The sequence below is a fragment of the Myxocyprinus asiaticus genome, chromosome 48 (genome assembly GCF_019703515.2).
Source record: "Myxocyprinus asiaticus isolate MX2 ecotype Aquarium Trade chromosome 48, UBuf_Myxa_2, whole genome shotgun sequence".
Lineage (NCBI taxonomy): Eukaryota > Metazoa > Chordata > Actinopteri > Cypriniformes > Catostomidae > Myxocyprinus > Myxocyprinus asiaticus.
This window is the reverse complement of record NC_059391.1, coordinates 30318146-30338145: the sequence shown is the minus strand read 5'-3', so window position 1 is coordinate 30338145 and position 20000 is coordinate 30318146. Positions and strand designations below refer to the sequence as shown.

At 43.2% G+C, this 20000-nt stretch overlaps 1 protein-coding gene across 2 annotated transcripts in view; it reads left to right on the top strand.

Moving 5' to 3' along the window:
• The window catches only part of LOC127437104 (contactin-1a-like), a 74594-nt gene that overhangs the window by 30854 nt on the left and 23740 nt on the right, over positions 1–20000 (top strand). For both annotated transcript variants that reach the window (XM_051691776.1, XM_051691775.1), the window contains 4 exons: positions 8263–8390; positions 9695–9733; positions 16025–16151; positions 18774–18955. In XM_051691776.1, coding sequence (XP_051547736.1) covers positions 8309–8390; positions 9695–9733; positions 16025–16151; positions 18774–18955 — 430 coding nt within the window. In that variant the 5' untranslated portion in view covers positions 8263–8308. The remainder of the gene's footprint in view (positions 1–8262; positions 8391–9694; positions 9734–16024; positions 16152–18773; positions 18956–20000) is intronic.

Below are 20000 nucleotides of genomic sequence, written 5' to 3'. Positions count from 1 at the left end.
GAACTACAATCTAAATAACATGATATATGAATCTGATTTCAGACAGAATCACAGTGTATAAATAACTGTACCATCATATGAGTATTTAATGCCATCACTGTGCCATAGTAACACCACAGTAACGACTGTATGTGAAATCAGTCTCTCTTAATGTCTCTCTCTCTCTCTCTCTCTCTCTCTGATCAGTCGTGCCATATCAAATATTTATTAGCAAACTCTTTTCTGTTTCTAAACTCATTACAGACAGAAAAGAGCAATAAATCATTTCTGATGTTGATTTGACTGCAGGAAATAAACTGAGTTTCTGATTCAGTTAGTCTGATTTAGTTTCACCGCTAGACGCTGACGTGCACAGAACGGAAAGCCCCTTTCCTTCACAAATCTACAGTGCTGGTCTAGTGTGGTTTGGTGTGGTTTGGTGTTGGTTTAGTGTAGTTTGGTTTGATTTGGTGTTGGTTTAGTGTGGTTTGGTGTTGGTTTAGTGTAATTTGGTTTAGTGTGGTTTGGTGTTGGATTAGTGTGGTTTGGTGTTGGATTAGTGTGGTTTGGTGTTGGATTAGTGTGGTTTGGCGTTGGATTAGTGTGGTTTGGTGTTGGTTTAGTGTAATTTGGTTTAGTGTGGTTTGGTGTTGGTTTAGTGTGGTTTGGTGTTGGTTTAGTGTGGTTTGGTGTTGGATTAGTGTGGTTTGGTATTGGTTTAGTGTAATTTGGTTTAGTGTGGTTTGGTGTTGGTTTAGTGTGGTTTGGTGTTGGTTTAGTGTGGTTTGGCGTTGGTTTAGTGTGGTTTGGTGTTGGATTAGTGTGGTTTGGTATTGGTTTAGTGTAGTTTGTTGGGGTTTGGTGTGGTTTGGTGTTGGATTAGTGTGGTTTGGTGTTGGATTAGTGTGGTTTGGTGTTGTGGTTTGGTGTTGGATTAGTGTGGTTTGGTGTTGGTTTAGTGTAATTTGGTTTAGTGTGGTTTGGTGTTGGTTTAGTGTGGTTTGGTGTTGGATTAGTGTGGTTTGGTATTGGTTTAGTGTAGTTTGTTGGGGTTTGGTGTGGTTTGGTGTTGGATTAGTGTGGTTTGGTGTAGTTTAGTGTGGTTTGTGTTTGAGGAAAGTGATTGAGCACTAATGTTTCTCAAAATAATTCACCTGCTGATTCATTCTGATATGAGTGACACTGTCTGTCAACAGATATTTATTAACATGATTGACAGTTTATTTTTTTGTGGGGGTTTCTCCCCTTTTCTCCCCAATTTGGAATGCCCAATTCCCAATGTGCTCTAAGTCCTCATGGTGGCGTAGTGACTCTCCTCAATCCGGGTGGCGGAGGACGAATCTCAGTTGCCTCCACGTCTGAGACCGTCAATCCGTGCATCTTATCACGTGGCTTGTTGAGCACGTTACCACAGAGACATAGTGCATGTGGAGGCTTCACGCTATTCTCCGCAGCATCCACGCACAACTCGCCACACACCCCACCGAGAGCGAGAACCACATTATAGCGACCACGAGGAGATTACCCCATGTGACTCTACCCTCCCTAGCAACCGGGCCAATTTGGTTGCTTAGGAGACCTGGCTGGAGTCACTCGGCACACCCTGGATTCGAAGTCACGACTCCAGGTGTGATAGTCAGCATCAATACTCGCTGAGATACCCAGAACCCCTGACAGTTTTTACAAAATCACTGAAGTATACAGAGAATTTGAAACGGAGAATAAACAGAATGGAAATAATAAGACAAAGGACATGAAAGAAAAATAAAGGAAAAAGACCAGATAAAAATAAATAAATGCAACACAATAGGAATTAATTTACAGATGTTTTATATGTAATAATATATTTTATTTTCATTTTGCTTGTGTATACTGAAACCAAAGAAATGTTTATTAATTATGACATGAACATTTGATTTTTCTCTTCTATAGCCCAGGAGACTTTGATTTCTTGGACGTCTCATCTTTATCTCAGATGTTTCTCCTAAAATTCCTTTTGGAGAAATAAAAACACAAATGAGTCAATTGTTGATATTCAGTATAGAGATATAAAATGAATGTGAATATTATAGCTCAGATCATTTGATGAGAAGTGTTTGAGTTCATAATGAGATCAAATCTGAGCACAGTTTGAGACTTTGTGAGATGTCTTGTGAAACACATATGTGAGTTGGGTTAGTATGTGTTCTCAGAGAAGACAAAGCAGGATACACCCGCAAAAGTCTCCATTTAATCTCATTACATTTGAGGAGAAACAGTTGAGATAATAAAGATGTCATGTGATTTAAAAAAAAAAAAAAAAAAAAAAAAAAATGGGACTTTTCGTTCTCTCATAATTCTCAACATTTTTTTGTGTGAATCCTCAGACCCCTCTCTCTGTCTGTGTGTGTGTGTGTGTGTGCTGCTCGCATTGTGTCGAGGAGATTTGAATATAAATAGAAGACTGTTGTCATCAGATGTCTGTATAAAGAAGACATGAAACCGTGCTGGTTTCATGTCGCTGTGTGTGTTTAGTGCTGAAATGTTTGACCAGTGTTCTACAGCACACGCATGCATGCACACACAAACACATGCACGCACACACACACATTTGTATGTTAATAGATGAAATCACAGTTAGAACTCCTGAATATACGGCCATCTGAATAGAAGTGTTGCTAAGAAACCAACAACAGGCGGTTAAAATCCCTGCTGTGTGTGTGTGTGTGTGTGTGTGTGTGTGTGTGAGTGAATCTCTTTCGGGTGTGTAATTCAATTTTCATGCATCCATCTTCTAAAATAAAAAGATTTAAATTCAGTTATTGTGGATGTAAGTCATTGTCTCTGTGATGTCATTTATCTTTCATTTTCTTCATGTTTTAATGGTTATACTGAATCAGCAGCATGAAGATTTAATCAGATATATAATGTAAACTATGATAAATGTCTTTCTGTGTGTGTGATGAAGGGTTAGTTTCAGTATTTTGTAACGGAACAAGTGGTTGTTGTAAGTAAAACAACAGATTGTCAAACTATGTCAGTGAGGGTGTTTATGTGCACACCAATACACTGAAAACTCCCGAAAATCAGCTTATTTAAAAAATCTGACAAAGCAAGAATTCCATGTTTACATAACATTTGAAATAATTGCATTATTCTCTGCTTGTGGCGTCAAACCGTAAACAGTCATGTGCACAACACTTACACACATTGGATAAGCTGGTTACATAAAATGTACATGCACAGCGAAATCACTGTAATTATTCTTAAGCCGTTTATGACCTTACACTGATAAATGAAAGCCGTTTAATGCATTTACATGAGCACACACATTCTTGGCTTATTGAGCATAATTAGTATAAAAATGTGTATGTAAACGTGTTCACTGTGATCCATACAGTGGCCACAGATTGACATTTATCTATAACTGTCAATATTGATTTTGAAGCTGAAGTATGTCACTTTTTCTGTTTTAAAATATGTTCTTCTATCCCAGCTTAATATGTAGAGACAATTATAAGTCATTCATAGATTGATTTTCTCAGAAACTGTAAACACTGTCTCTGTAGCACTATGAAAATTCCTCTGTTTGAGTGACCCGCTTAGACCCGCCCCAACAACATACTCGGCCAATGACGTGAGTTGTGGGTGGGGCTTTCTCTTTGTTTGATCAACAGCAGATGGGGGGGCATGTTCAGAAAGCTGTTTTAACCCTATCGCACGTATGATCAAACCGGTTCGACTACACTAGTCTGGGCTCGGACACGTACGATCAAACCCTCCTATTGTTTTGTTGTTTTTGTTTGTTTGTCCTGTGTTTAGTAATCTTTTTCCAGTCAGTTTTATCAGAGACAAACTGCTGAACATTCGACAGCTTATACCAGACAGTCTTTTCCCGGTTTTTGAATATTCAGACATTTTGCTAGACATTTTAGTTGGAGGCGCGGCTTTGTTGTTCAAGAGACGCAGTCGAGGAAGATGAGCCGGTGCGCTGGTTAAACTCCGTCAGTGGGGCTTTCGAACAACGCTGCCGAGCATTCATCTTGCGAATCTCCGCTCTCTTCCTAACAGAACAGACGAACTGCATCTCCTTACCCGCACAAACAAGGACTTTTCAACCTCTGCTGCCTTGTGCTTCACAGAAACCTGGCGAGTGAAGCCATTCCAGACAGCGTGTTACATCTGCCGGGCGTTCAGCCGTTCAGAGCGGATCACATCACGGAGTTAACGGGGGAAAACGAGAGGCGGTGGAACATGCTTTTACATCTGTGAAAGTTGGTGTACAGATGTAACAACGTTAAAGAGAATGTGCTGTCCTAATTTGGAAGTGCTCTTTATTAACTGTAAGCCTTTCTACTCACCGCGGGAGTTTTCCTCATTTATTCTGGCGAGTGTGTGTATATCACACCAAACGCGTGTTTGAATGCAGCGCTGCAACAGCTGACTGATCAAATCACAGACACAGATCAACAATACCTGTACTCAGTTATTATTATTCTTGGGGATTTTAACAAAGCAAATCTCACATGTGAACTGCCCAAATACAAACAGCACATCACATGCCCCACCAGAGACAGAAATATACTGGATCACTGATACACAACATTAAAGGATGCATATCGCTCTGTCCCTAGAGCAACTTTGGGACTCTCTGATCACTGTCTGGTTCATCTTCTTCCAACCTACAGACAGAAATTAAAATCAGCCAAGCCAGTAGTAAGGACTGTAAAGAGATGGACCAATGAAGCAGAGCGGGAACTACAAGCCTGCTTTGACTGCACGGATTGGAGTGTTTTTGAGGCTGCAGCCACAGACCTGGATGAGCTCACAGATACTGTTACATCATATATCAGTTTCTGTGAGGATATGTGCATTCCTACTGGGACTTATTTAAAGTTCAACAATGACAAACCATGGTTTACAGCAGAGCTCAGGCAGCTTCGTCAGGCCAAAGAGGATGCTTACAGGGGTGAGGATAAAGTCTTATATAATCAGGCCAGGAACACACTGAACAAGGAAATCAGAGTGGCTAAAAGAAGATACTCTGAGAAGCTGAAACACAAGTTTTCAGCTAACGATCCTGCATCAGTGTGGAGTGGCATGAAACAACTTACGAATTACAGGACTCCTGCCCCCAACCCTGTAGGGAACCAACAACTGGCTGATGACCTGAATGTGTTCTACTGCAGATTTGAAAGGCCCAATCTCACACCCCACACCCACTCTGACCTTCACTTCACACAAACACCAACACCTCCTGCAACCCCCCTCCTCCCCCTCCTGCTACTCAACCTGCACTTAAGATCTGTAAAGAGGATGTGTGCCGGGTCTTCCGGAAACAAAAGACAAGGAAAGCTTCAGGCCCATATGGCGTCTCACCAGCGTGTCTTCAATCCTGTGCTAACCATCTGGCCCCCATCTTCACACAGATCTTCAATAGATCACTGGAGCAGTGTGAAGTCCCATGCTGCTTCAAACACTCAATCATTATTCCTGTCCCAAATAAACCAAAAATCACAGGACTTAATGACTACAGACCTGTCGCCCTGACGTCTGTGGTCATGAAATCATTTGAGAGACTGGTGTTGGCCCACCTGAAGGACATCATTGGACCCTTTCATGATCCCCTTCAATTTGCTTATCGAGCAAACAGGTCTGTGGATGATGCAGTCAACACAGGATTGCATCATATCCTGCAACATCTGGACAGACCAGGGACATATGCAAGGATCCTTTTTGTGGACTTCAGTTCGGCTTTCAACACCATCATCCCAGCTATACTCCAGAATAAATTACACCAACTCTCTGTTCCCATGTCTATCTGTCAGTGGATTACCAGCTTTCTGACAGATACACAGCAGTTAGTGAGACAGGGGAAACTCACTTCCAGCACTGGTATAACCCTAACCCCCCAGGGATGTGTGCTCTCCCCACTACCCTCTACACCAACGACTGCATCGCCAAGGACCCCTCTGTCAAGCTCCTGAAGTTTGTAGATGACACCACTGTCATCGGCCTCATCCGTGTTGACGATGAGTCTGCATACAGAAGGGAGGTTGAACAGCTGGTTCACTGGTGCAGTCAAAACAACCTGGTGCTGAACACGCTCAGAACAGTGGAGATGATAGTGGACTTTAGGAGGAACACCCCAACACTGACCCCCCTCACCATTCTAAACAGCACTGTGGCAGCAGTGGAGTCATTCAGGTTCCTGGGCACAACCATCTCACAGGACCTGAAGTGGGAGACCCACATTGACTCCATTGTGAAAAAGGCCCAGCAGAGGTTGTACTTCCTTCACCAGTTGAGGAAGTTCAACCTGCCACAGGCGCTGCTGATACAGTTCTACTCAGCAGTCATTGAGTCTGTCCTCTGCACTTCAATAACTGTCTGGTTTGGTTCAGCTACGAAATCAGACATCAGAAGACTACAAAGGACAGTTCGGACTGCTGAGAGGATTATTGGTTGCCCCCTGCCCCCCCTTCAAGAACTGTACACTTCCAGAGTGAGGAAAAAGGCTGGAAAGATCACTCTGGACCCCACTCACCCTGCCCACTACCTTTTTGAACTGTTGCCTTCTGGCCGACACTTCAGAGCTCTGAGCACCAGAACCGTCAGGCACAGGAACAGTTTTATCCCCTCAGGTTATCCTTCTCATGAACAATTAAAACTGCCCCATTGAGCAATAGCTATGTGCAATACACAGTTTAGTCTTTTTTTTTTATTTTTTATATTTATCCAACATATCCTACCATTTCATTCCTCTGAAAAAAAAATAAAAAAAATAAAAAAACATTTGCACTGTACATAACAGATAACAGATTTGTATTAGATTTGCACTACGTATGTGTATGTAAGTGTGTGTCTGTGTGTACGTGCGTATGTGTATGATTATTTTTATTTTTTATTATTATCTATGTCTTGCTGCTGTTTTTGTATTGTTGTACACTGGAAGCTCCTGTCACCAAGACAAATTCCTTGTATGTGTAAGCATACTTGGCAATAAAGATCATTCTAATTCTGATCTTATCTATCATAATCAGTCTTTATAAACATCTAAAAACACATATGTTTGATAATATATAAACTGTCCTCCAGTGCACCCGCTGTGAAGTGTAAGGTAAGATTTGTTTTAATTACAGCGTGCATTAAAGAACTCACGCTGAGGGGTCCGTCTGTACAGGAGAAATGGTTTTAAAAGGTTAAAAATAAAGTTTATTTTTGCAATTCCGTTTGGTGGCGCTAGTGGCGCAGAAATGATATACTTGTGTACATAATTGTGTCTGTTTGTAAACACTTCATGTTGTGAGATTCTGCCTAAACATCTGACACTCAGTCTGAGTGTATTCCTTCAGGTTTGGGTTTCCAATATAAAATGAAATAATAAAAATAATAAAATAAAATAATAATTACAAAAAATTAGGCATGATTTTCAATGGCGTTTTTTCAGAGAAACTGCTCAATAAGGACTTTAAGACATAACAGCATCATTTTCTATAAAGCTGCTTTGAAACTAAAATAAAAATCAAAACAAATAAAAATGACTTAATTTTTTAAATCTTATAAATGATTTGTTTTATAATTTTTTTTTTTAAATAACTTTATATACATTTTTAGTATAACTCTGACACAGTATTATCTGATTTATTTCTTTAAATCCAGCAGACAGTATCGGAGTCAGTCTCTGTCCTCTCTCGTCTTTATAAAGCAGCTGTTATCTGTCATCAGATTGACTCACTGTGAGTGTGACTGTTTAAATCGTGACACTGATGATGATGAAAAACAGACTGCTCTTCATCTCCTCGGCACCAGATGTCAATCACTCCTGTCACAACTTGTCAAAAAGATGTGGCAGTGACTGTGGGTACTTCTGGTGATTGCTGATTTTAAATTCTAGATGATTTCAGCTGGACTCAAACAGACGAGTCAACAGTTCAAGACTTCCGTTATGTGACATGTTTCCAAGACTAACAGGATTTCCAACAACAGTGATTCGTTGGGTGGGATGTTCTCCATGTGGAATTGATTGGATGCTGTAAAGTGTGTCTATATGACAGGCGGTTGAATAAGAAGAGCTGACATCAAAGTCGTTTTAGATGTTTGTTTCATTTAAAATAAGACCAAGAACATGTATTAATAAAGTAAATGTTCAGTTTGTATTATTCTACTTTAATGCTCTAAGACATGTCTGTCAGATGAATAAATGAAAACATTAACCTATAAAAGAGTGTCTGCAGTGCTATGATGTGTACATGTGTTACAGATGTCAGATGTGTTGTTCATTCTGTGTGTTTGTGGTTTCAGTGAATCTGGACTCGTGCTCATGTGTGCAGATCTTCATTAAATCACGATGACAGCGGCGCTTCAGCACAGAGTCATGCGGCCCGTTACATCACTGCTGCTCGCCGTCTCAATCACGCTCTCATCGAACGGTGAGTATATTAGCGATGGGTCATGACAGTTTACATGATAAAACCCTCTTCAAATCACATTTAAGGGTCAGCACACTCACGGTGAAGTTCTTCTTCATTCAGAGGTAAAACGAAGTTTAAAGCAGCTGAGCAACGACATCCCACACCGCTGTGGGAGGTGTTTAGAAGAGCACGCTCAAGACGACATGCTAAACATCAACTAATATGACAGTATAAGAAGCTGTTTTAACTACTCAGTGATGATTTAAAGTAATATATTTATGCTGGAGATAATGTGTAATTTGTCATGTTTACATTCTGAAATCATGCCGCCATAATATGCGCCGATTACACTCTGTTATTGTGATTTATGATGACACTGATACTACTGCAAAGATGGGTGAATAAAAGAGTGTTAATGGGTAGAATACAGACAAAAGAATGATGTTAAGAGGGGCATATCTTACTTTGGGCAGATGTGTGAATGGTATTTAATTTTGAAATGTTTAGTTTTATCACAGCAGTGATGGTAAACTACACGCTGACTCATTACATAAGAAATAGCATAGTGCTGTCAGCCTGTGTTACTTCACGAAGAGATCTTCCGACTTTTTAACAATGAGCCAAGAGAGTTAGACAGACAGATGTGAATTCTGATCTGCAGATAGACAGGTCAGCAGTGACACAAAATCAGCTGCTATCACAGACACATGAAATGACTTATTCGTCTGTTTATCATTCAGTGAAACAAACGACTGTTTTGCTCAATCAGACTAACAGATGTAGATAATGTGATTGCAGCTTCGCTTCCAGCATGTAAACATGTTAATCAGACCACGACTGACCTCACTGTTGTGTGTATGATCTGAAAGACAGACGTGATGCACAACATGGATGTAACCCGCTGGATTTATTTCCTTCAGATATTCTGTATGTTTATGCATTGTGTCATGTAGTGGTGGACGATATAAAGAAATGTAAATTGTAGTTTTCTTCGGTCACTCACTATATATCATGATGTTCACATTTTTAGGAAAGTGATTTAAAAACATCTGAAAAATAAAGAAATTTCCTTTTTGATTTAAAACTTTGTCTATTGCAATGAAAATACTGAAACAACTATCAAAAATACTATTTGAACTTTTTTCTACTCTGAAATGTTTTTTTAATAAGGTGTGTCACCGACCCCTGATGTCATGTACACTTGGACAGACAGATGAAGCTGCACTAAACAGAACTGTGCATGTAGAAATAACAAAGAAACATCTATAGATCATGTCTGTTGACACATGTGTGTTGATCTAATGTTGTTTTGTCTCTTTCAGTGTGGTTAGTGTGTGGTGAATTTCAAGGAGTTTTTGGTGGTGAGTATTACTGTTTCTGACACTACACATTATATGAGGACAGTATGTTTCCATGGTGATTTATTGAGTTGTTTCTGATATTGTCACAAACTCATTTTTAATTATAAACAAACAAAATCAGAACACTGATGTGGACTCTTCAGAAGCACATGTGATCTTCAGTGTGTTTGAGTGTGTCCTGATGGTTCTGTTCAGGAATGATCTGGACGTTCTGTTCCTCTGGGTTTCTCTCATGTGTTGTGTATGTAAAGCGGTCATTATGAGAGAGCAGAAGATTAAAGGATCTCCACACGTCTCCCTGGTGAATCATTTCCATGTTCAGACCCCAGATCACCCCCACCAGTTCACCATCAAAGCCTTGAGAGCCCAGCATGTTGTTTGGCAGACGAATGCATTTAGTATTTCCTGTAGGGCCCTTTGATGTCTGAGCAGTTCATTACAACTACAGACAGTTTACAAAAAACCTCCAGCGCTGGACTGTCTCACAGATCACACTCCACATATAGAGTATAGAATATTAACTGATTCAGCCAGTCAGTGTTGACTGTTACACATTTACATGCTCTATAGTGTGTATTAATGAGGTGTGCGTGCGGCGTGTGAGTGTGTGTGTGTGTGAGTCTCTGTGTGTGTGAGTCTCTGTGTGTGTGAGTCTCTGTGTGTGTGTGTGTGTGTGTGTGTGAGTCTCTGTGTGTGTGTGTGTGTGTGTGTGAGTCTCTGTGTGTGTGTGTGTGTGTGTGTGTGTGTGTGTGTGTGCGTGTGATTCTCTGTGTGTGTGCGTGTGATTCTCTGTGTGTGTATGTGTGAGTCTCTGTCTCTGTGTGTGAGTCTCTGTGTGTTTGAGTGTGTGTGTGTGTGTGTGAGTCTCTGTGTGTGTGTGTGTGTGTGCGTGTGATTCTCTGTGTGTGTGAGAGAGAGTGCGTTTGTTTATGTTTGTGAGTGCATGCGTGTGTGTGTGTGTGTGTGTGTGTGTGTGTGTGTGTGTGTGTGTGTGTGAGTGCGTGTTTGTGAGAGGGTGTGTGTGTGTGTGTGTGTGTGTGTGAGAGAGAGTGTGTTTGTGTGTGTCTGTGTGTGGGTGTGGGTGTGTTTGGAGTAAATTACAATATCAGACTGGTTTGAAGCGTGGACGAGTCCTTCAGGTCTACCGCCGCGAACCAATCTTGATGCCGGTAGCTGGCTAGAATGCGTTTTTGCGTCAGTATCTTGAACGGGAGTCTGTGCAAAGCCCGGTTCAGTACTCGGAGGTCCAAGATTGGCCGCAACCCACCACCTTTCTTCGGTACAATGAAGTAAGGGCTGTAAAACCCTTTCTTCATCTCGGCTGGAGGGACAGGCTCTATCGCACCCTTTCGTAGAAGGAGCTCCAAACCTGCCGAAATGGAATGGTGGAAGGTGGTCGTAATGACGGCTGTGCGCACCGGGTATGTGACCTAGGGAACAAGGAAACCGCTCTTTTGTTGAACTTTTGTGTACCGCAGCCACTTGGGCATGCGGCAAAATTAAATGAAAAGGAAACAAAAGATTCTCCTCCTGGCCCTCGGGGATGGAGTGGTCTGCTCACCAGCTCCAGAGCAGCGGGTCTCCTCGTCCCTGGGTCGCCCATCTCGGGCGCTTCGAAGCCTTTCTCGGGTTCTTGGTGGCCGACCGTGAGACGGGTGGCGTCTGCTTCCTGCGGTGGGCTCCACGCCGGGGCCGGGCTGCGGGGGCAGGCTACGGCGGAGCCAGTGCTTTCGCCGCAGTATGATGCCCTTGGCGACAAGCAGACGAGGTGCGGGGTCTTGAGCCACGGCAGGGCAGGATGTGTTGGATGGCCTCCGTCTGCTGCTTCACCGTCGAGAATTCGAGAACTGCTGGGCAAAGTCCCCGACGGTGTCGCCGAATAGGCCAACCTGGGAGATGGGGGCATCAAGGAAGCGTGCCTTGTCAGCCTCTCTCATCTCAACTAGGTTGAGCCAAAGGTGGTGTTCCTAGACCACTAAGGTGGACATTGTCCGCCCGGAGAGCGAGGTCAGTCGCTGAGCACAGTTCCTGCATCAATCCCGGTTCTGAACTATCCTTGTGCAGTTCTTTTAATGCCTTGGCTTGGTGTACTTGCAGGAGCGCCATGGCAGGCAGGGCTGAGGTGGCTTGTCCAGCGGTGCCATAGGCCTTAGCCGTCAGAGACGACGTGAACCTACAGGCCCTGGACAGGAGCTTCGAGTACCCGCACCAGGTGGTGGCGCTCTGCGGGCACAGGTGTACCGCGAGTGCCTTATCCACCTGGGGGATGCCCGAATAGCCCCTGGCCGCACCAATATCGAGGGTAGTGAGGGCGGGGGAGCTGAGCGATCAAGATCGGGTCTTGAAAGGTGTCTTCCACGACCTTGTCAGCTCCTCATGCACCTCCAGGAAGAAAGGAACCGGGGCTGGGTGCTCCAAGCCGAGGAACCAGTCATCGAGCCGCGAGGGTTCAGGGGAGAGCGGAGGGTTCCACCCTAACCTGACGCTTGCGGCTGCCCGGACAAGCATGTCGGCCAGCTCCGCGTCGGCCTGTGACTGGGCGACTGTACCCGAGGGAGGAATCCCAGCCGAAGCCTCCGCATCAGACAGGACGAGCCCGCTCTCCATTGCTTCCGAGAGCTCATTGTCTTCCTGAGCCCCGGACAAGAGTTCGAACTCGCTCTTCATCCGGAAGCCCGACTGGGGCAAGCGAGCGTGCTGAGGAATGGGAGGTCCGTGGGGGGATACCCGGCGGAGGTGCTCCCATTGAGGTCCCCAGATCGCCCCCAGTGCTAGCCGAAGGAGCCTCATACCCGAAGGTAGAAGGACCGAGACGGGGAGCCGCTGGGGTGGCTTGCTTATTTACGAAAGCGAGCTGCGACCGCAACGTTGCCATGGTCATGTTCTCACAGTGAGGACAAGACCCATCCACGAACGAAGTAGTGCAGCACCCAGACACGTGAGACAACAATCGTGGCCGTCAGAAGCCGAGAGATAGCGACCGCAACCTGGAATAACACACAAACGGAAAGGCATCTTTAAAAAGACGTTCCGTGTGTGCCGCTCTTTTAGTAGAAAATATACTCTTTTGTTGTTTCTGCCAAAGCGCCCAGGGGCTTTCTCTGCACTGCACCAGTGCAGAGGGGGAGAAGCCCCTGAAATGCGCTGTAAAAATCCAACAGAGGAGGTGAATGAAGAAACTGAGAATTCAGCTCAGTGAATAGAACTGTTCGGCTCCGAAGAGAAAATCTGGTTGTGTGTGAGTGGTTGCATGCCAGCTCCTTTTATACCCGTATGTCCGGGGGAGTGGCATGCAAATTCCACTCGCCAATTCCCATTGGCCTTTTTTCAAAGGTCAGAGGTGTTTGGGGCTCCCAAGAGTGACCCCTAGTGTCTACATCAACACAATGTCAAGTGAGTGACAGATAGGGAATGGATCTTTATTTTTCTTGTGATCTTAAAAACCTTTTCAATTAAAGGTTTGTGCTTTAATGCTTGAAATGAGTTTGCTAGAGAAATCTAAATTGTGCTATTGTATGAATGTCGGCCCGCTGTGCCCTCTGTGCCCACTTCTGCCATCTTTGTGTTTCAGTAAGATTTCTCTCATGGCAGAGGAAGTGATTTTCTCTATTCAGTGTCTCTGATTTTGTAAATCTCAGATGAACAGATCAGATTATGATGTCTCCTGTCAGATACAAGAGATAATCAAAGACACTTGTAACATCACTTCCTGTCATTATGTCAGTGTGCTTTCAAAGTGGCAGTTCATGTTGTGTTATGTGGATGTATAGCTTCACTGTTGTGTGTTGTGTGTGTGTTCTAGAGGAAGGTTTGACCATGTTGGAGACTCTCGTTCAGCAGCAACACTGTTTTAAAGACGGTTTACTGAGAAAACAAGAGGAAAACCATTAAAAACCAAAGCGCTATAACACACAAGAAATGTTATTGCTCAGATGTTGCTCTTTCAAATCTCAGGAGACTTAATAGATGAAGTTGTGTGTCATTGAAATCTCATCTGTTTCTCCTAAAATTCCTTTTGAAGAAGTAAAACAGACACAAATGAGTCAATAGTTGTCCTCCACGTGAATGAGAATGAGCTTTATTGCCAAGTATGCTTACACATACAAGGAATTTGTCTTGGTGACAGGAGCTTCCAGTGTACAGCAATACAAAAACAGCAGCAAGACATAGATAATAATAAAAAATAAAAAATAATTATACACATACACTATATTGCCAAATGTACTCGCTCATCTGCCTTTAGACGCATATGAACTTAAGTGACATCCCATTCTTAATCCATAGGGTTTAATATGACGTCGGCCCACCCTTTGCAGCTATAACAGCTTCAACTCTTCTGGGAAGGCTTTCCACAAGGTTTAGGAGTGTGTTTATGGGAATTTTTGACCATTCTTCCAGAAGCGCATTTGTGAGGTCAGACACTGATGTTGGATGAGAAGGCCTGGCTCGCAGTCTTCGCTCTAATTCATCCCAAAGGTGCTCTGTCGGGTTGAGGTCAGGACTCTGTGCAGGCCAGTCAAGTTCTTCCACACCAAACTCGCTCATCCATGTCTTTATGGACCTTGCTTTGTGCACTGGTGCGCAGTCATGTTGGAACAGGAAGGGGCCATCCCCAAACTGTTCCCACAAAGTTGGGAGCATGGAATTGTCCAAAATCTCTTGGTATGCTGAAGCATTCAGAGTTCCTTTCACTGGAACTAAGGGGCCAAGCCCAGCTCCTGAAAAACAACCCCATACCATAATCCCCCTCCACCAAACTTCACAGTTGGCACAATGCAGTCAGACAAGTACCGTTCTCCTGGCAACCGCCAAACCCAGACTCGTCCATCAGATTGCCAGATGGAGAAGCGTGATTCGTCACTCCAGAGAACGCGTCTCCACTGCTCTAGAGTCCAGTGGCGGCGTGCTTTACACCACTGCATCCGACGCTTTGCATTGCACTTGGTGATGTATGGCTTGGATGCAGCTGCTCGGCCATGGAAACCCATTCCATGAAGCTCTCTACGCACTGTTCTTGAGCTAATCTGAAGGCCACATGAACTTTGGAGGTCTGTAGCGATTGACTGCAGAAAGTTGGCGACCTCTGCGCACTATGCGCCTCCGCATCTGCTGACCCCGCTCTGTCATTTTACGTTGGCTACCACTTCGTGGCTGAGTTGCTGTCATTCCCAATCGCTTCCACTTTGTTATAATACCACTGACAGTTGACTGTGGAATATTTAGTAGCGAGGAAATTTCATGACTGGACTTGTTGCACAGGTGGCATCCTATCACAGTACCACGCTGGAATTCACTGAGCTCCTGAGAGCGGCCCATTCTTTCACAAATGTTTGTAGAAGCAGTCTGCATGCCTAGGTGCTTCATTTTATACACCTGTGGCCATGGAAGTGATAGGAACACCTGAATTCAATTATTTGGATGGGTGAGCGAATACTTTTGGCAATATAGTGTACGTACAGACACACACATACATACATACACATAGGTAGTGCTAATATGAATGTGAATATTATAGATCAGATCATTAGATGAGAAATCTCTGACTTTATATTGCAGACTGGTATCTTGGCCAATCTGAGCACAGTTTGAGACACTGTTGAGATCTCTTGTGAAACTCTAGATGAGACACACGTGAGATTACTGGAGAAACATCTGAGAAGCAGGAGACACCAGCAAAAGTCTCCAATTCTAGGAGAAACTATTGAGTCTTTTATACGGGAATCCAAAAACACACAAAAAAGAGCATAATAAAGCGGTTTAGTTGAGTTATCGATCATTGTGAATTATATTATTGGATGTTTGCGTTTGTATTGACTGACTGAGGTCAGATATCCCAGCATGCACTAATGCAGACAGTCATTCAGAATGGTTTCCTGGATTAATCAAAGGAAAATCATTTAACTGATAATATCACAGCACACTCTACACAATCCAATCAAATCCTGATGGATAAAGTGAAGTCCCGTCCTACATTATTTCCCATTTGAATATTCACTCAGAAATATGTCACATTCAGTGCCTTTTTATCTTTATAATTTTCATTACTGGTATCTATAATTTTAGAATGATAACTGTTCATGTGTAAAAAAGAAAGATGTGACATTATTAAATGAGTTGTTGTCTTTAAATACAGCCAGTGCCATATTTCAAATATACCATCGTAATTTACTATATTTTCTGCTCTGTTTATATCATTCCTCACTCTCATCTCTCTCTCTCTCTCTCTCTCTCTCTCTCTCTCTCTCTCTCTCTCTCTCTCTCTCACTCTCTTTGTGCGTGTGTGTGTGTCAGATGAGTCTGCAGGTTACGGGCCTGTGTTTGAAGATCAGCCCGTTGACACCATCTATCCTGAAGAATCACCTGAGGAGAAAATCACCATGAGCTGCAGAGCGCGAGCAAATCCACCCGCCACATACAGGTGACACGTGTGTCTGAGGACGAAATGGAATGACATACTGCAGCACTACTCTCATTATAGAAGTAGTACGAGTAGTACAAATCTCCTCTGCATCTGTAGATCTAATGTACTACACGTATGCCATTCCAAACTCGGTTTAAGAGTCACATGTCCACACCACCACATGACTCACCATGATATTTAGGGTACAATGGGGCAAAAGGCACATCTTAAGGAAAATTAGCTTTTTTTCTGGTCACAAATTGTCTCATGATTTAAGAAATACATTTATTAGTATTGAATATTGATGGAGCAAATTCATTTGAGTGAAAAGAAATAACAACAGAAGGTTGTTTTGAATGCAATTCATTCTTTAAAAAAAAGGTGGTGAGGGGGCCCTTTACCCCACACTTGGGACTCTCACACTTGGGGTAAAAGAGTTCATAGTGACAAACAGGTGTTTAGGGAAGTCCTGTGATTAGTGTTTATTGATATTTAGTGTTTGGGAGAAAATAAAATTAAAAGAGACTTCAGTCCCATTGTACCCTACATGCTATATGTAAAAAATAAAAAATCTAAAATAAAAAAAAGTATTACCATGCTACATTTCTGAAATTAAAAAATAATATTGCCATGCTACATTTCTGAAATTAAAAAATAATATTGCCATGCTACATTTCTAAAACAACAAAAACAACAAAAACATTTGTATTGTTATACTGTTCTTATAAAAATTAAATAAAAATAGGGTAGTGTCTTTTGAATATTTCAAAAATGAACAAAAAGCATGGTATTATCATGGTACATTTCTATAAAAAAAATAAATAAAAAAAAAAGGTATCACCAAAGTACATGTCCAAAACATCATGATGTTACTTTGTTACACGTCCAGGAAAATACAATATTACCATTGTTATACATTTGAAGTTATTCTGTTGTAATTGAATCTGAATCTGTTCATTATTAAATACAGCCATTTATCATGGAAGACTAACTCTTCATTATTGCATCATCAGTTTAATCACGTGTTTGTGTCTGTAGTTTCTGTGACTGTTTTAACCTCCTGAGACCCGAGTGTGACTGCTGTGTGCATTTTACATTTCCCTTTTTGATTTGTATCTAGTAACACCAAATAAACAAGCAAAAAAAATATGAAATTTTTTCATCAAATAGTTTGTTTCAGGAGTGTTGATTATTCATGTTTTTGAGATGTTACAGACATTACATCAGAAATTAGCATAATTAATTCAGATTCAAAGTAATGTCCAGCATCATCCAATCACTGTCAACCATGTTAAAATAAAATGATACATTATAAATTCTGAATCTATGTACTGATTATCATTGTCACATGTCTGTCAAACATGTTGAGTGATCCAAACATCATCTGCAGCCTGAAACTGAACTTTTGATCAGATTTTAGGAGTGAATGCACTTAACTGCATAGAGAGCTATAGGATGCTCCCTTGCTCCCTATTTAGTGAATGACTTAACCTCCAGTGTGCTGTCTGTCTGCACTGGTCTCAGAACAGTTTGAAATGCACCTTATTTTCATCCTAACTCCATATAAAGCCTCTGAAAGACACATTTATCAGTTTTTGGATGAACTCATTTATTCTCAAAGTGATAATGTACAGTAAATATAGGAATGCATTTATTAATGTTAATGAATAGAGTCATATTGTACAGTGATAACAAAATAAAATATAACAAAATGTATATTAAAATGAAGCGAAATGACCCACAGATGTGTTAATGTTGAAAGTTATTTAAAATAACTAACATGTTTGTTTTTTCAACCTTTGAGGGAATGCGGTCCTAATTCCACATATGTGGACATCATGTTTATCAGCACGCAGACGCATGAAAAATTTATTAATTTTTTAAAGTGGCATATCAGGGGCCTGGGTAGCTCAGCGAGTACTGATGCGGACTACCACACCTGGAGTCGCGAGTTCAAATCCAGGGTGTGCTGAGTGACTCCAGCCAGGTCTCCTAAGCAACCAAATTGGCCCGGTTGCTAGGGAGGGTAGAGTCACATGGGATAACCTCCTCATGGTCGCTATAATGTGATTCTCGCTCTCGGTGGGGCACGTGGTGAGTTGTGCTTGGATACCGCGGAGAATAGCGTGAAACCTCCACACACGCTATGTCTCCACGGTAACATGCTCAACAAGCCACGTGATAAGATGCGCAGATTGACGGTCTCAGACGCGGAGACAACTGAGATTCGATCTCCGCCACCCGGATTGAGGTGAGTCACTATGCCAGCACGAGGACTTAGAGCGCAGTGGGAATTGGGCATTCCAAATTGGGGAGAAAAGGGGATATCAAAAGAAACTAGAGACGCTACTTTTTACAACCAAACAGGTTTCTATCAAAAAAACTTAGAGGTTTCTTACCAGAGGCACTTTTGTTGGCACTGTGCCCGTAGTGATGTAGTAAATCTACGTCATGTTGTTGTGTCATGTGACGTGGTGCGGCAGAAGTTTAATCCTTAAATGACAGTGTAGAGTCTTGTGAACAGTATTCAGTATGTTTAAATTAATTTAAATTATGTGTTGCGAATAGTGAAGCCAAAATACAATGTCCACACATGTGGACGCAGGGTCGCACAGGCTTAATCTGTGTGTTTCTTGACAGATGGAGATTAAACAACACCGATATTGTGATTCGTGAAGGTGGTGACGATCATTACAGACTGACTGGGGGAAACCTCATCATCAGTGACCCCGACAGGAGCAAGCATTCTGGGAATTATTCCTGTCTGGCCACCAATGAGTTTGGCACAGTGATCAGTCAGAGAGCTTCAGTTCAGTTCGGATGTGAGTCGCTCCATTAATACTGACTTTAACTTCCTGTTATACACACACAAACACACACACACTTATTGTTCTGTGCATGACAGATATTCATTTCTGCTGTCAGAGATTTTGAATGCTCCTGCAGTTTCTGCTGAATTATCAGGTTCAGTCAAAAGTGTTTCTGTGCATTTTACTACTATTTTTCAAGAAAATACTCTGTGTGCGAGTGCGAGAAAGTGTGTGTGAGTGCGAGGGTGCACGTGCGAGAGAGTGTGCAAGTGCGAGAGTGCGAGGGTGTGAGAGAGTGCAAGGGTGTGAGAGAGTGTGCGAGAGAGAGTGCGAGAGTGTGTGTGAATGCGAGGGTGCGTGAGTGTGAGAGTGCAAGGGTGCCAGTGGGAGAGTGTGTGTGAGTGCGAGGGTGCGCATGCATGAGTGCACATGAGAGAGTGCGAGGTGCGAGAGAGTGTGTGAGTGTGAGGGTGCGCGTGCGTGAGTGAACGTGAGAGTGCGAGAGAGTGCGCATGCGAGAGTGTGTGTGTGTGCGAGGGTGCGCGTGCGAGAGTGTGCGAGTGTGTGAGTGCGAGGGTGCGCGTGCGCGTGCGAGTGTGTGAGTGCGAGGGTGCGAGTGTGTGTGAGTGCGAGGGTGCACATGTGTGTGAGTGCGAGGGTGCGCGTGCGAGAGGGTGTGAGTGCGAGGGTGCACATGTGTGTGAGTGCGAGGGTGTGCGTGCGAGAGGGTGTGAGTGCGAAGGTGCGTGTGTGAGTACGAGGATGCGCGTGCGAGAGTGTGTGTGAGTGCGAGAGTGTGTTAGTGTGTGAGTGCGAGGGTGCGCGTGCGAGAGGGTGCGCGTGCGAGGGTGCGTGTGTGAGTACGAGGATGCGCGTGCGAGAGGGTGTGAGTGCGAGGGTGCGTGTGCGAGAGGGTGCGCGTGCGAGGGTGCGTGTGTGAGTACGAGGATGCGCGTGCGAGAGGGTGTGAGTGCGAGGGTGCGTGTGCGAGAGTGTGTGTGAGTGCGAGGGTGTGAGAGTGTGTGCGAGAGAGTGTGTGAGAGAGTGTGCGAGTGCG